At 42.2% G+C, this 17,602-nt stretch overlaps 1 protein-coding gene across 1 annotated transcript in view; it reads right to left on the minus strand.

Annotated features, from left to right (window-relative positions):
- cfap61 (cilia and flagella associated protein 61) overlaps window positions 1-17,602 on the minus strand; it is a gene marked incomplete at both ends in the record, with an annotated part of 51,643 nt that overhangs the window by 29,349 nt on the left and 4,692 nt on the right. The window contains 10 exon segments of the mRNA XM_084000186.1: window positions 1,068-1,195; window positions 7,868-7,996; window positions 9,523-9,732; window positions 10,808-10,885; window positions 12,672-12,683; window positions 12,688-12,790; window positions 13,052-13,188; window positions 14,583-14,622; window positions 15,653-15,735; window positions 17,103-17,267. Coding sequence (XP_083856312.1) covers window positions 1,068-1,195; window positions 7,868-7,996; window positions 9,523-9,732; window positions 10,808-10,885; window positions 12,672-12,683; window positions 12,688-12,790; window positions 13,052-13,188; window positions 14,583-14,622; window positions 15,653-15,735; window positions 17,103-17,267 — 1,085 coding nt within the window.

A 17,602-nucleotide genomic window follows, 5' to 3' on the forward strand; every position in this document is an offset into this window, starting at 1 on the left:
GGTGGTTAGTTGGATTAATTCACTGTTTGTTTTTGGATTACTTCTCAGCGGAAACACCAGCATCATCATCATCATCATCATCATCATCATCATCATCATCATCATCCTCCTCGGCCTCGTTCTGTGAATCAAATTACACCAAACTCAGTGTAGTAGGATAGTTCACCCAAAATTTAAATTTCACTCATTATCTCCTCCCCCTCATGTGGACTAACAAGGGCTGGGAGAAGTTTCAGAGTCCTCCGTGGCTTCTCTGAGTTACAGGGGGTCTCGGCGTAGCAGTACATGTCCATATAACGGTTGCAAATGGATACCAACTGTCTTCGTAACAAAAAGACACACCAAAAAAACATCCAAATACCTCCATGCTGCTCGTATGTAATGTCCGTCTTGTATTGAAGCCCCGACATGAGAAATTGTCCCGAAAAAAATTAAATAAGTCTATATTTCAAACTTGTTTTAGCAGAAGCTCCTCTTCCCAGTTCGTCCAAATTTGACGAACCGGGACAATTTCGCGTTTCGGGGCTTCAATACAAGACGGACATTACATACGAGCAGCATGGAGGTATTTGGATGTTTTTTGTTTTGTGTCTTTTTGTTACGAAGACAGTCGGTATCCATTTGCAACCGTCATATGGACATGCACTGCTACGCCGAGACCCCCTGTAACTCAGAGAAGCCACGGAGGACTCTGAAACTTCTCCCAGCCCTTAGTCCACATGAGGGGGAGGAGATCATGAGTGAAATTTTGGGTGAACTATCCCTTTAAATCCCACTGGTTTGTTTTTGGGTGAATAACAAATCTGTCGTGTGTGTGTGTGTGTGTGTGTGTGTGGGGAACTTGGCGACGACCACGGCAGGCTACATACACAATGCACAGATGGTGAGGTGTGTGTGTGTGAGAGAGAGGAGAAGGGGAAGGGGGAGGGGGGGTTAATGGGGCCTGACAGCAAATTTCTGCCCCGGGGCTTCCTAACAGGTTAATCTGTCCAAAACGCTGCAGTGACATTATCAGTCGCTGCTGCTGCTGCTGTTACACAATCTACTGAGACAGAGAGTCGACTCACCAGCAGCACAGAACCTCCAGGAAGGACAGACCCGTGTCCGACGCCCCCACCACCACGATCCTGGCGTTGACGGTGACCTTCGGCTCCATGGTTAACTTCCTGCTGATGAGGCTCAGAGCGAACGGCGCCTGAGGGGGGGACGAGACCAAAAAAAGAGGGTCAGAAATCCTTTTTCTGAGAATGAAATAATCACAGAAACGCACGTCGTTATTAACCCGCTAAAAGCGTTACATAATGACCGGGATAATTTTTCCACCCCACATTTGAATTTTTATAGGATAAAGCAGGAAGCGGCAGCAGCTTTCATCGAGGCACTTAGTCGCCAACCCTCTCAGCCAAAAACCTTTATCGTATCTAACATTTAAAACCAGGTTGGTGCCAAATCTCACATTTTGAAAAAATAAAATAAAATAAAATGAAATAAATAAAATGTGCAGAGCGAAAATTATAGGAATCCAACATGCAACCACCCTTTTTATGGATGGTTGGAAAATTCTGATTTTCCAAAAGACCACTCAAGTCACTGAAGAGAAGTTTTACATCTTTTCAAATGTATCCACTCTTTTTAAGATGTCGTCCTTCTTTCAATTGCACAATAAACATTCAGTACAGAGGCAACGGGACATGAGAGCCTCAGTCAAGTTTATTTTCAAGCCCAATCCTGAGTTTTTTGTTTTTTTATAAGTTGAAATGTATATTTTCATTTGTATGCAGCTCTGCCTCCCATTGGTCGATCAGTCTGGTTAATCTGTTAAAGTCTGTCATGAGTACAAGGCAGAGAGCTGCATCCCCTCTGCACCACCAGAAGCTGCCTCCATCAGCTCTTCCTTGACTAAACACTCCCCATTTATCCCTTATTCCATGTTATTCCATGTTCTCTTGTCTCTCTACAACATCTATGTCACGTCTGCCTTTAAAGGTTTTTTTTGGGAGTTCTTCCTCAGTCGATGTCGGGGTCAGATGTTATGATGTTATTGTGTACAGTTCTTTGAGACAAACTTTATTTGCCTTCCCTCATCCTGTCTCATGTCACATATCAAATATTATGTGCTTTTAAAGCTCCTTCCAACCAGATCCAGTGACTGACACGGCTACAACAAATACATTTTGAACAAATTTTAGGTATTTTCTTAAAAATCAGAGAGTCTTTAGGCCAAATTGTAAGAATGTTAAAACTGAACTCTCCAGGTGTGGTGTCTCCTCCTCTGTGTCTCTAACCCTCCTCTCCTCCATGTGCATCATTTGTTTTCAACGAAGCCGGTGAGAAATCAATCCATGGAGCGGTGGATAATGTTATTTATCATCATCTACCATGTTACCATGTGTATATCTGTGTAGTCTTATCTGTCATCAACAAGAGATTACGGGTTACGGGTTAGCGCGTTACAGTACGTTTGTGTGGCGGTGTCGCCATGGAGACGAGAGCTGGGACACCGGGTCGGAGGCTCTGATCTTACAAGGTTGGTTTTCAGCCAAGAGACGCTCCATTCTCCCTGGAACTAGTTACAAGTCAGTGATTTCAATGGTTCTCAAAGTGAGGTCCGGGGACCTCCAGGGGTCCTTGAGAGAGGTCAAGGGGGTCCCCAACTTTTTATTGAAATTTTACGACTTTTTTTTTATTTATTTTTTTTACTTTTATTATTATTATTATTATTTTTTTTTAAATGTACCCAATATTTTGAGATTTTTCTTTAAAACATTTTTGGAGAAATTTTACCACTTTCTTTAGAAATTTCTTTAAACCTTTTTAAAGAAATTTTACTAGTTTCTTCTAGAATTTTTTAAAAACTTTTTGAAAATGTTGCCACTTTTTTGAGAATTATTTTTTTTTTTTGAAAATTTGTATCACTTTTTTCTAAAAAAAATGATTTTTTTCCATCATTTTCTCAACAATATGTCCACTAATTCACGCCATTGGCCCTAATTTGAACATACACATTGACAAGGAAGTAATTTTCTTCAGCCTCAGAACAAATATTTGTGTGGCGGTGCCGCAGAGACGAGAGCTGGGACACCGGGTCGGAGGCTCTGATCTTACAAGGTTGGTTTTCAGCCAAGAGACGCTCCATTCTCCCTGGAACTAGTTACTAGTCACTGATTCAACCAGCACTAGGACTCTGGAGCTGGAGCTAAAGGACACGTGGAGATGAGGTAAGGTGGAAATCCTGCATTGTTCCTTTTTTAAACACATTTTAGGTCTTTTCTTTAGTCCAAATTGTAAAAAAAAAATCATCATCAGTGTCCCATTAACCCAGTGTTTGCTCTACAGTCAGTTGTAACACACGGTAACAGCAGCTTCACATGGTAATGACATGGAGACACGCGGGGGGGGGGGGCATGTGACCTGACAGTTAAGGAACACTTTTCCACAACAATTACAAAAGAGTCCCGCAGGAATCACGAGAACACGCCGTTCTCCCCCACCCCCCTCCCTCCCCCCTCTACACGATTCCTCCACCGCCCGGTCCTCGCCCAGCGATCTGAGGCAGCTAATGGCTCCTTCATCATCTATAATTAGGCAGATTGGCCCCACAATGCACCTTGCTGGATCAAAACAGCACCGAGCGAAGGAGAAAAAAAAAAAAAAAAAGGAGGGGAAACCCGAGGGTGGAATTAACCTTTGTGTAATATTCTAATAATTTCCATGAGAGCCTGCATGTCCGACATCTGTCACACACACACACACACACAGACGTCCTGGCTCAGGGCTTCACTGTGGCAGGGAAATAAAAGGAGCCTGTTGTGTAATAAATGTATGAACACATGAGAACAAGTGTAGCGGCCGCCGACACAAAAACAGCTGATACATTAGAGCTTTGGACCTGAATTTTAAAAAAAACTTTGAAACCTTTTTAAATTGTTATTATCAAAAATATTTGGTGACACTTTAATTTACAGGCCGATAATTACGTGATAATGTCACATAATAGCCAAGAAATAACAAGTAATTGCGTCATAATGTCGAGAAATAGCCCAGAAACATTGATCAATTTCAAGGACTTTTCGAAAAAGTCAAAGCATGAAAAACATGTGTAATCTTTTGCCTTTATGAAAAACACGACATTACTATAATTGGCCGTTATTCCGTGGCTATTTCTTGACATTATCATTGACGGCCTGTAAATTAAAGGGTTACCAGATATCCTACCAAAGGCCATTTGTTTTGTTTAGCGGTGCAGAACATCTGGACTGAGCCACAGCTGTGACGGCAGCGGCAGAGATAAACAAATACAGATATTTACATGAAAATGTTGCTGCTTCATCGAGTTATCGAACCGTAATCAGATCAGATCGACACTGATCTTGAATCTTTGTGTCGCGCGCCGGCGCCGCACATTGACATTTATGAGGCGTGATTATGAATTTTTCATGCAAGCGACCCGACACTTGTTGTTATTGTTGCATGTTAAACGCGTTACATGCCTGCGTGCCGTGCATCCATCTGAATACTGCAGGAATTAACAGGGATGATGGTGGTGATGAGGTCACCGGGAGAAACAAAGCTCCCGTCTCATCTGCATCGTGTGCTGCTGAGGAGCAGGTGCAGCAGCTCTTATCAGGCTGGAGATGCCTCACCTTTCCCACACACACACACACACACACACACACACACACACACACACACACACACACACACAATGACGGCGGCTCTGTTTAATATGATCCTGTATTGACAGAGAGGGAACAGGTGCTTTAAATTAGATTAATCTTCCCAAGGCTGCCATCAGGAGGCACAGAGACAAAGCTGGGAGGCAACAAGGCTCTTATCTGCACCGCAGCCTGGAAAGCAGGACGGCCATGTTACCGAGGTGAGGCAAGAGGGAGGAGGGAGGGGGGGAGGAGGAGGAAGAGAGGAGGAGAGGGGGTAGATGGAGTGAAATGAACATGTGAGTGTTCACTGGTGACACCTCGGCTCTAAGGAGCGCTGTCGTTAACATGTGGTAAATATCTGAAGTGCAGGACACGGAGATGAATCACAGCTGTGACTCATGATTCACCGCTGCATCACTACACCTGTTGATTTAAAAAGCTCCATGTTTTACATTGTTCCTGGGTTTTTACCTGAAGTGTAAAAAAAGAGAAGAAAATACACTGCTCGTCCAAAAAGAAAAAAAAAAAAAGTCACGATCTGGATTTAACCAAGCTTATGGGTCAGAGCCTCCCATTGGATAATTACTGCACGGATGATTATGTTTCAGCTGGCAACAACTTATTTAACCATAACCGATGCAGTCTCATTTCTTAAATAATCATGTTAGAAGACGCATCCTGTGGTCGTGGAGAAGATGTTGATCTGTCTCAGAAGAGTCAAATTATTGGCATCAAGCAAATAAAACATCTAAGGAGATTACTGAGACTAAAATTGGGTTAAGAACTGTCCAACGCGTTATGATAAACAGGAAGGAGAGTGGGGAACCATCATCTGATCTCGATCGGCGACCACTTAAACGTTCGGTGAAATCAAATCTAAAAAAAAACAAGATCGTTGTGACACTGCAGAAGTTTATCGAAACGATGCCACAGCAAATGTGTGCCGTATTTAAAGCTAAGCTACGGTCCAAAGAGTATGTGACAGTTTTTTTTTTGGGACGGGCAGTGTCTAAAAACATCTCAGACTAGTTCTACATCTCCCTTTTCTGAGTGATCCAATAAAAAACACTCAGAGAAACCAAATCCCGCAAGTTGTTGGATGGTTGGTCCAGGTGGTGAGGGGGCGGGGCTTTGTTGTGACATCACAAAGTGACAGGAAGTCCTGACGGCTGGTTTTAAGACTCAGTTTCTGAATACAGGCTGTGTGCATTTCTCTGTGGACTGAGGCTTTGATACTTTCACAGTATTAATATAGAACCTAGAGCTGCTTTATAATCACACTACACAGAGTTTACACACACAATGTCAGTGTTTAAGCACTTATAATCGCTCTGACCCTCTGAGCCTCTCTCAGCTGTATTATCTGGTATCTAACCAGGAGGACGGAGACGTCAGGGATACGGGGGGGAAACTCACACCTCGACACTTGAACTGACACAAACTCCTTTCATCACCAACACTTGAAGAAGCACAGTAACTCCTTTCTGCACCTTCAGCAGACTCTTCATCTCCTTTCACAGCTTGAACCTTAATCTCAGTTTCTCTCCCTGAACCTTAGTCTAATGAAAATACTTGACATTTGGACTTTCCTCTACTTCTTTCAGCGGCTTCGGCTTCACTTTCAACTCTCGTCCGTCGCGTCGATGAAATGTGTTTGTAAAGCTCAGAAATATATTATGTAGTAAAACGTCCTCCGCAGGTTTGAGTGGAGCTGAGTGTCCTTACACTGAAATTAAATGTTATGCAGCCAAATGTTGTTGAAACCAAATGAAATGTAACTTTACTTTCTAGTTGAGATTTGAATGGATATATGTGATAAAGATACAAATATTTTGATGTAAATACTAGTGTTGTTGTACTTGAGACTGAAAATTCAAGGTCTCGGTCAAGACCACAGCTGCAGTAACATCTGTTTTTTTAACCACTGTCTCTTTGGTTTCTGTGATGTAATTCAATAAGTTCCAGATAATTCAAATAGTTGTAACAAAGTATCTGCTTGTATTAAACCACCTGAATAACTTGGTGTCACCAGTGTGAACAGTGGGAGGAGACTTCAGCAGGTTCTGTGCTGTCTTTTTCTGTTCAGTACAAACTTTGTTTACATTAAAGGGACAATGAGGAGTTTGTATTTGGTTTTAAAAGAGTCTCATATTAATGTGGATGAATCTACGTTACCACTTGTTAATGGGCCCATTTTCGATAAATATATAGTTTTGTCTTTATTGGTATTTTGATATTATTATTTAGTGGTCGACTCGCCCAGCATTTCCTACTTTCAGTTTCCTGGACGCTGCCCGGCGGGTCATGGGAATAAAACCGCTGGATCACTAGTTGGCATCGTTTATGGTCTGAACTACGGCGGTATCTGATCGTCTTCCAATCTCTGACTTTGATTCTTAATCAATGAAAACATTCTTTGCAAATGTTTTCGCTTTTGTTTGTCTTGCGCCGGTCCAAGAATTTTACCGTGCGCGCGGAGGCTCATGGCAAGGCGAGGCAAGGCAATTTTATTTGTATAGCCCGTTTTTACAAACAATTTGTCTCAAAGGGCTTTACATGGCATCATAACAACATCCTCTGCCCTTAGACCCTCATCGACTGAGGAAAAACTCCATAGAAAACCCTTTTAACAGGAAAAATGTAGGAAAAATCATGGGAAATGTAGTGTGAAAACACTTAATTTTCCAAAACTCCTCGTAGTCCCTTTAAATATGGTTTAGATTTTAGATCAAATCATCTTTTCTTTTTAGCTGAGGAGGAATAATGTAAATATCAAGACACGTGATTATTATGAGAACTGGTACTGGATACAGTGAAGGTATTGGTTTGGTCTCGGCCTTAAACTTTAATTTTCATTAAACTTAAATGTATTATATGAATAAATATGTGTGAGGAGTGGACTGATGCTAAACTTCAGATAAATATTCAAAATGTAGAATGTGTAAATGTGATGTGTTTGGTTTGTTCATTCCATCATACTGAGCTTCCTCTGCCTCTGTGCTGGACTTTCTCTCTCCCCTGAACCGTCCTCTGTCCCTCTGTCTCTCCCTTTGAAACAGCTCCGCCTGGTGGCCGCCAAAACACCACCACCACCACCAGCCCCCCCTCCCCCTCCTCCACCCTCCCTCTCCCTTTCCCTCTCCCTCCATCAGCTCATCTACATTCCCTGGCAGGCTGCTCCCCCGCCGGCCAGCTGCTGCCGGGCCCACCTGGTCCTCAGTGATCCGCCTGGACGGGGCATTGCTGCCAAGCTCCTCCAGTGGGTAGATGATCTGGCGTCGCGGGCGCACGGGAACCGCACAGCTGAGCACCCAATCCAGATGGTGGACGCAGGAATTCTGAAGCAGGAGAAGGAGAAGGAGAAGGAGAAGAAGGAAAAGAGGGCAGAGAGTTAGAGTCAGAGAAAATCCCCTTGGAGGTTAAACAGGAGGAGGGGGGGGGTTGGCTCTGGAGGCGAGGTGATAATGAGCTCTGGTGAAAAGGTTAGATGATGATGCAGAGTTCACACTGCCGATTATGGAAAAGGAAACGTCACCCGGATCTTCTTCCTCTTCCTCTTCTTCTGCCATTATTCTATTTGGAAAGAGAAAAAAAAAAGGAAAAACCCGTCCTCTTCCAGTCCTGCTGCTCGTTTGTGGAAGGTAATTAGCAGAGGAAGTGGAAGAGGCCTCTACGCGGTGAGGAAATGTCTTATTATGGCGTGGAGAGGTGGAGCTGGCAGCGCTGTCGGCACCTGCTGCCCCGAACCCCGGGGACCGGCGCCCGCTGAGGGCCGCACTCTGCAAGAAGAGCCCCGGCTTAAAGCTGCAGCGGCTCACATGGACAAATCCCTCTGTCAGGCTCATGTATAGATAAATAGAGTTTATATAACTGCTTGTCTGCTACTGATCAGTTTCTTCTGATCTGAACTCTTATTTTCATTTAATTTTAAAACAGATTACTTTGGACGTGATTCAAAGCTGTGCTCCGTTGTGGCTCCACCTCAACCTGAAGGACTTCATATTAACTGATATCAGATCAGATCAGCCAGGGTTTGGCAGAACACTCTGTAGAGATTGTGGCTTTCGTTCAGGTTGTCGTTAGGTGTTCTTTACCAAAATAAAAAAAAGAGATGTATCTGTTTATCCTCAGTGGATGTGAGGGTCTAAGGACAGAGGATGTTGTATGCCATGTAAAGCCCTTTGAGACAAACTGTTTGTAAAAACGGCCTATACAAATAAAATTGCCTTGCCTTGCCTTGTTTCAAAAATGAAAGTTTAGTAAAAGAAAATTCAATTCCATCCATCACGTCATTCTGTAGAAAAACAATGTTCTCCCTTTCTAAGTCGCAGCTCTTAAGCTGTCAGTGACGTCATTTAATTGGTCAAATTAAAGGAGCTTTTTAAACATATAATACATGATGATGCTATGAAATTCAAAAACCTACTAAAACTATAGAACTTAACTTTAATTCATTCATAAATTATGGCTCTTACAGTAGAGATTTGCTGTTTTTCATGGCCGCAATATTAAATGAATCTTTTATAGTCCAATATCAATTTTAACCAGAACTTAAAGTAAGTTTTCTATCAGGTCAGGGTTGGTTTTGAATATTCAAATGTTATCATCATTATTAGTAAATTAAAACGGAGCTTCCTGTTTATTCTCATACGATCTGTGAGAGAGGAAAACCTTCCACCTCGTGTCTGATGAGTGGATCTGACTTCATGTGATATTTTTTACAGTGTAGGCACTGAGGATCATTACACTAATGACAATCCGCATCTGAGCAGACATGCACGCTGCTGGCTGGAAGGAGGGGGGGGGGTGTGGCCCCGGTGATGGAGGGCCAGCGAGGGCCTGAAGGTCCCGGCGGTGCACCCACCTCCTGGCTGCTGCGTCCGGGGGGGCGGAGCCGCTGGTGCAGACAGGACCTGTGGGCGAGTCGCAGCACCTCCCGGAACAAGTGTCTGGTGCAGAGCTGGAAGGAGGAGCGCAGGGCGAAGTGGCGGAGCTGAGCGTGCTCCTCGTAGCCGTGGTGACTGAAGTAGATGAAGTTCTCCAGGTTGTAGTGGGCGCGGAGGAACTCCACGTCCTGACACACACACACACACACACACACACACAAATATATGGACTTTACATTTACTTTGTTTCATTTTCTTTAAATTTAACTCCCTGTTGAACTACAAACAGTTATCACAACAGCATTTTTACATATTGGCTTCTGTTTATGCACTTTACATGTATTGCCATCTTGCTTTTATCCTGAAGCCCATTGAGTCTATACTCATCATATGAAATGTGATAGAAATAAAGTTGACATTAACACTGGCATCATAGCAAAATTATATCAAATTACATTTAGTGAGTGAACTGTGTAAAGATATTTGTGTCTTCACCAACTTCTCCAAATCATTTGCCCACTCTGCACTCAGACTTTTAAATTCTTCATTCTTCATCATTTATTCTTTTTTCTTTATTTCTTAATTCTTAAAGCAATGTGTTTTAATTACACAGTAAGCTCTTATATCTATTATCCATACTAAGCTCCATGTTGTCTGATGTGATGTATTGACTATTTATTGTGGGCCATGTGTAGGCTATATGAACCACGACAACCTGCTGCTCAAAACTAATTGCCCCTTGTGGGAATAATAAAGTTGTTTGAATCGAATTGAAATGTTTATATAAGTAAGACTCCTCACTCAAAAAAGTTTGCCAAAATATAGTCAGACTGAATTACACAGAAATGTCTATAGACTAATGCACATGTTTGACACTTTTATTTAATTTCTATTAGATTAATTTACCGAATTAAAAAGGTGTAAATGTGATCTTACTGGATTTATAAAACTAGTATATTACATTTTAAAAACTGAATGTAGGAATGCTCGTTCTGGATATGAAAAAAGAGAAAATCTAGGATTGTTTTGTACTTTTTTGCTCAAATAATGACCAAAAATAGATATTATTTATCAAAACTGTTGATTTATCATTTTAACACCCAAACAGGCACTGAATAAATGTGTCAAACATTATGGGAAGAGTGTATTGTTGAAACTTTGAATCATTATGTAAAAGTATGTAAAAATATCTTTATCTCTGCAGTGCGGACATTTTTTTCCCGCTGCGTCCAGGTTCACCCGAGGACACGGACTCAAACGTACCTGCTCGTCTCTGATGATGACGACACCGACGACCCGACCGTCCACCTGGGCCACGAAGGCCTGCAGCGGCACCGAGTCCTGGACCGAGACGGGACACAAGACAAACAAGACAAGACATTTCCATGTTGAGTGAGTGTGTGTGTGTCGTGTGTGTGTGTGTGAATGCACCTTCTCAGTCAGACCGGCGCCATGAATACACATGAAGCGGCTGCACTCTCATTTTGAGAAGTAATTATCGGTGCTGGAGCCGCAGCAGTGACAGCTGGGGTGTCAGTCAGAGAGGGAAAAAAAATCCGTTCAGCTGAATTCTCACCAATCTGTTCCCTGGCAAAAGTGCGATATTCCTCTTTAGTCCAAGACAATCATTACAGCAGCTCGAGTCGCACGCCGCCGTCCAAAACAATCATCATTTCAGTTTTAGGTTAAAAAAAGGGCCGTAATTAGAATTACAGCCCCCGATATTTTCTCACATTTTGACAGTTAAAATTCTTCTTACTATGAGACACAGTGTGGTGGTCCGTGTTCATTTGGCAGCGGTGAGTTTTAGTGCACGTGCAAACAAGAGAAAACAAATAGAAAGAAAATAATAGTTATATTTGTAGGAGACTGCAGGACAACGTTAAACCTGCATAAATAACACCGAGTTCCCTGTTGTGATCAGCTGAATCTACAGTGAAACCCTCATGATGAAACACTGTCGTATTAGACTGTGTTAGTTTTCATGTTCATAAAATTGCATTTGGATCATTAAAACATTTTTTTTACACCTCATCTGTGATGTTCGACTTATGTTTCTTTTAAAATTGTATTATACTATAGGCCAATTCTACCCTGAAACTATTCTCCTCAGCTCTCAGTCAAGTGTCTACAAAAGATTTCTTTAAACATCCTGATAGCGCAGCTGGAGCTTTAAAGTCTCTTACTGTGTTCTATCTATTTTATGTTATTAAATACTAAATTAAAGCAGAAGTAAGCGGAATGTTTGTGTTAATATAAGTCTTAAATAGTTCTATCTTCCGACAGCAATCACTTCTATAGAGTGTTTGGTCTGAAACACGGGTCTGTCAGTCACTCTGCTCTGCTGTAAGCCGAGGAGAAAACTTTCCTTGTATCCTACAACCTTTATCCAATGAGGAGAGAGAACGGCATAAAGGGGCGGTCCTCTCTGTGTGTGCAGCCAAGGGATGCGCGTGAATGTGGTGACGTAGGGACGAGGGCGGGGACTGCTAACTCCATCTGCTGACAGGAAGTTAGACACAACCACCGGATCACTTACTTCTGCTTTAAAGGGACAACGAGGAGTTTTGGAAAAGCGAAGCGTTTTCACACTACATTTATGAGCCTCCGCGCACACCGTAGAATTCTTCGACCGGTGCAAGACAGACTCATGTTTTCATTCATCAAGAATTAAAGTCAGAGGTTCAAAGAGGTTCAGTTACCGTCGTAGTCCGGACCATAAACGGCAATACGGCGGCGTTATTCTCATGAGCGTCTGCCGTCCGCGAAACCGAAAGTAATGAAAGAATTAAACTAACAAAATAACGATAGAGACAAAACGATATATTTATCAAAAATGGGCCCATTAACAAGTGTGGGTAGCGTAGATTCATCCACATTAACGTGAGACTTTTTTATAACCAAATAGAAACTCCTCGTTGTCCCTTTAAGGCAAAACTGTTCTGAGCTCAAAGTGAAAAAATATGTCAACTCAGAAGAACATGAAGTGATTCAATATATAAACGATATAAGAATGATAATTATTGGTCTGTATGGAGGAGGAGCTGAGTGGCATCAGCATCAGGAGCAACCAGATGTGTTGTGTGTGTATATCTGTAGGAGTGTTATTGTTGACTGACCGGGCCACAGCGCCTCCTGTTGTACCAGTCCAGGTCCTGCAGCAGCGCCTCCTGTCGTCTCAGGCCTTTGACCAGAGCGGCGACGGCCGGTCGGTCTGCAGCCACCGCCGGCCTCACCTCCACCGGCCTGAGGAAACACAATGCAACCTGAGGAACGCTGCATCTGAATCAATCAGCGTCGTTACATATTCTGATGTGGCAGAGAGCAGGTGGAGGCAGGTTGGCAGGTTGAAGGGTTTTGGGGAAACTGGGGGTAAAGATGTGAGTGGAAGGTCAGGAGGAGAGGCCGAGGGCATCTGGTGGACGTCTGAGGAATGACAGCTCAGTCTCGTCTCATGTAAATGTGTGTGGGGGGCCAGACGGGGGGGATGACAGGGAACAGACCCACCTCAGTCCTTCACGGCGGAAAACGTAGAGCTCTCGGAGCAGCAGGCTGGAGGGACGGGCCGGCACGCGCAGGAAACTCTGCAGCAGAGGAAACTCAGGGGAAAGAGTCGGGACGGTGATGATGCAGAAGTCCAGGTCCTGACGCACAGAGAGAGAGAGAGACAAAAACACTGAGCAGAGACTCAATACGTCACAGTTTTGAAACAAACATTATACATTAACACCTTATAAAGAATCACATCCCGTCTTACAACACCAGCCAAAAGTTTGGACACATTCAATGGTTTCTCTTTATTTTTTCATAACTTTCTACATTGTAGATTCAAACTGACGACATCAAAACTATGAAGGAAAACATATGGGGTTATGTAGTAAACACAAAAGTGTTAAACAAGGCAGAATATGTTTTATATCTTATATTTTTTGAAGAAAAAAAGAAGAGAGAAAATACCAAGGCCCTCATCTTGAATACAAATATTAAAATGCCTTTATTGCATCAAGGGCCAAAAGTAGTAAAAAAGACGCTTTGACGCGTTTCGGCTGAGAGGGTTAGCCTGTCTTTTACTATGTTTGGCCCTTAATGGAATAAAGGCATTTTAATATCTTTATTCAAGATGAGTGCCTTGGTATTTTCCCTTTATTCTACTGACCCAGCCCTTCACCAAAGAGCACCGTCTTAACAACAGAAACCTATAGTTCCAGGCAGCACTCCTCTTCGGCTTTTTATATTTTTTACGAGTTCCATCTTTTGATTTGATGACAGCTTTTTGCTCACTCTTGATTCAGTCATCAGCTTCATGAGGTCGTCACCTGGAATGGTTTTGGTTTTCCAATGGTGTTGAAGGAGTTCACAGAGGAGCCGAGCTGTTTTACCTTCACTCTGTGGTTTTTATTAACACTTCCGTGTTTACTACATAACTCCATACGTGTTCCCTCATAGTTTTGATGTCTCAGCCCGCTCCGCTGTCCTGCTACAGGTTGGTCTGTGTTTTTGTTTTATTTTGTTGAGGGAAATGAGTAACCTGGCTCATAATGTAAGTATAGTAGTTAATCTATAGTAATTAAATACTTCTGAAATAAAGTAATCAGAACAATAACTTGATTAGGCTCCTTTTAAAAGGAGTAATAGTATTTCAAATACTTTTCCAGAGTAATTTGCCCAACACTGCTTCTAGATCATTGTTTTTCACCATGCATCATCAAAATAATATGTGTTTGAGATGAAATCTTTGTTCTTGTATGTCTAATTTTAAGACTATAGGCTACATTTACTGTAGTAATGATTTACATAATCTCCACGGGACTTTAGGCCCCCGATGGAAACACAGATGACACTGGGCTTTTAGCTCCTGAAAAGAAAGTTTGTGGAACTTTCGGTGAAAAAAAAACGAATTATTTATGAATCTAAAATGTAGAAAGTAATAAAAAATAAAGAATGTCTATGAGAATCCAGGTTTTTACAGTTTACAGACACAGTGTTTGCACTTATTGTCTTGGAGTCTTAAAACCTAACATGCAGAGATGATACTCACCGGGAAAAGTTTGAATAAATATGGGAGAAAGTCCACTGATCTGTAAGAGAAGAGGAAGAAGAAGAGGAAGAAGGGAAGTGAGAGTGTTTCTGTGCCAGTTTCAGAACGGGAGCCAAGCCGCCGTGATCACTGTGGCGGAAACAACTGGCCGACCAATCTGCCCCTCCGCTTCCAGCTCGACTTTCTCGCCTTCGCCGCGCTGTCGCTTTAAGCGCAGCTCTCATTAATAACATGCTCACTCTCGGCGGGAAGCGAATCGACTCCATATTCAGTAACAGCTGGGAGGTGTGGCGGCGGCGAGAGCAGCGCAGCGGGGGCCAACTAACAGTCACTCTCCCTGCTTTAACACGGCATATGACTGATGTGAGGCTGGACGGCTGCCACCGGAGCTGCAGGAGCACCGACGGAAAAAATAAAAAATCACCAAACTGAGGGAAACTGAAAACTTTTGAAATATACCTCCATTAAAAAGTGGGTTTCTTCCTTTTCTTTTTAAAAAGCATCTTTTCTTATATTTTCTTGCCATATTCTGCAGATATTTCTACTGCAGTGTTTCCATTATGATGTTACCAGTCAGAAAATGTTTACTGAGCAGGGTCGTATTTAAAACCCCATTTAAATTGCAAGATTTTAATTTCCTAAAAATGTTCTCTCCCCACTGTGATTGGAAATAAACAAAAGAAATCATTAATACATTAACATAACATAACATTAATAAATGCAAATTGCAGCAGCAGGCTCCAGCAGGTCCCATGTTTATCTCCATATGTTAATGAGAAGAACCAGAGGGGAGAAGAAAAACGGATGTAAACTAAAAAAAAAAGCATCAGACTAAAGAGCAGAGCTGCTATTTCTGTTTAAAGGACTTTTTTTAAATCAACAAAGACAAAAAAACTAACAATGTGTCTTTTCAGCAGTTTGAGGTGACTGACAAGTTTTTTAACAAACAGTTCACGGTGTATCTATTCTGGACTATTTTCAGCGGTGGATTAATGTAGACAGTTTGTTTTGTTGAAAACATTTTAAAAAACACTCATCATAGATTGATCATGTAAATTTAGGAACTTTACCTCGTCTCGTAATTCTTGTCGATGATGAAGAACTCGATAGAGAAAGCATTGGGTTTGTCTGAAGACCCTCCACCTCCGGTTTCCTGTTGAAGGGAGCGACAGTTCAGTTCAGTTTTATTTATTGCAGCTCATAGGATCACATAGGAAAAAAAAAAAGCATTAAAACATAAACATAGAAACACAAAACGACATAGAAACACACATCAGTATAAATACCTTGTGCACAGACAACGATTGTGTAATAAATATAAGAAATAAGGCACCGTATAAGATTCAAATAAATAAATAGAAATCACTGGAAATCAGGGCATAATAAAACATGGAAAAGTGAAGTGCTCTGTTAGGTAGGGTGTTCACTCTGCATCCCAGAATGATCACTTCCCAGTTACCAGCCAACACTAAGAAGTCCATGATACTACAAATTGTTGAGTAAGACAGAGCTTCAGTTGCCTTTTTGCATGTACTTATGTATTGTGTGTTATAAGTGAGAGAAAGTGTGTGTGTAGTTGTGTGGCTTTTGGTTTTACTTCTGCTTTGTTTCCTTTTGTGGTTTGATGGATTAGACAGGAAGTTTAGAAGAAGGAAGTGGTGGTGGTTCAGGCTCTTTATTATACAGTGAGGAAAATTAGTATTTGATCCCCTGCTGATTTTTGTCCTCATTTCACTTGATCAAATGTAAATTCACCATAAAAACTAGAGACCGTCCATTTCTTTGTGAGGGATCAAATACAATTTTTTTTTATTTAAAGGGATAGTTCAACATTTTGGCAAATTGGCCCATTGCCATAATCGCTATAGTCATAGCAGTAGGTTCATTACCTTTAATTGTAGGTGTAAGCTATTTTCAGTACGGCGGAGCGCAGCAGCTGGCTGCTCAGAGCTACGCTATGGAGGCTAATGGAATTTCTTGGTTTCCCTCATTAAACTCATCAAATTCAACATCCCAAAACTCCACAGCGCTTTTGTAGACAAGTTGTGACCTGCACAACCACCACGCTATGAGATAATGACGGAACGATACGAAACGGAGCCGTTTTCGAGGTAAATACAGGGTAAATACAGAGACTGCTTGCTGAAAAACTGTCCCTGAACGCAACGCGCATCAGCGGTTTTGTATGAATTTACCTCGAAAACGGCTCCGTTTCGTATCGTTCCGTCATTATCTCATAGCGTGGTGGTTGTGCAGCTCACAACTTGTCTACAAAAGCGCTGTGGAGTTTTGGGATTTTGTATTTGATGAGTTTGATGAGGGAAACCAAGAAATTCCCTTAGCCTCCATAGCGTAGCTCTGAGCAGCCAGCTGCTGCGCTCCGCTGTACTAAAAATAGCTTACACCTACAATTAAAGGTAACGAACCTACTGCTATGACTATAGCGATTATGGCAATGGGCCAATTTGCCAAAATGTTGAACTATCCCTTTAACAGAGGTGCTGTGCTGTGATCAGTTACCTGCTGCTGTGAGCCGGAGCTTCGAGTTCGTCTCCGTTCCTCCTCTTCATCAGAACGATCAGGTTTGTACAAACCGTTGAACTCACTGAGCTGGAAGCTGTCGCCCAGCCGCTCCACATCCACATCGGACGAAACACTGATGAAGCCGACAGCGACGCCGCCGGTCTGTGGAGAAAAAAACACTCTGCAATCTAGCACATCTTCACTTTGACTCTCCTCAGTGAACAGCTGTAAAGTTTCCACTTTAAACTCAGTAGTTAGTGTGACGCATAAACAGTTTAAACAGTACAATACCTAGTGAACCTGTACAGGTGTCAGGCTGAGGTGTGTGAGGATCATGAATGAAAAGGAAACGTGAACATTTGCTTTACAAGTCGATTTGTGCCCCTAAATTTTCTGTTTGTGCTCCTAAAATTTCAAGTTAGGGGCCAGTGTTGGGCACATTGCTTTTAAAAACCTAGAATTAACGGCGTTAGTAACTGAATTTCTACATATAAAAG

The sequence above is a fragment of the Trachurus trachurus genome, assembly GCF_905171665.1.
Source record: "Trachurus trachurus genome assembly, chromosome: 24".
Taxonomy (NCBI): domain Eukaryota; kingdom Metazoa; phylum Chordata; class Actinopteri; order Carangiformes; family Carangidae; genus Trachurus; species Trachurus trachurus.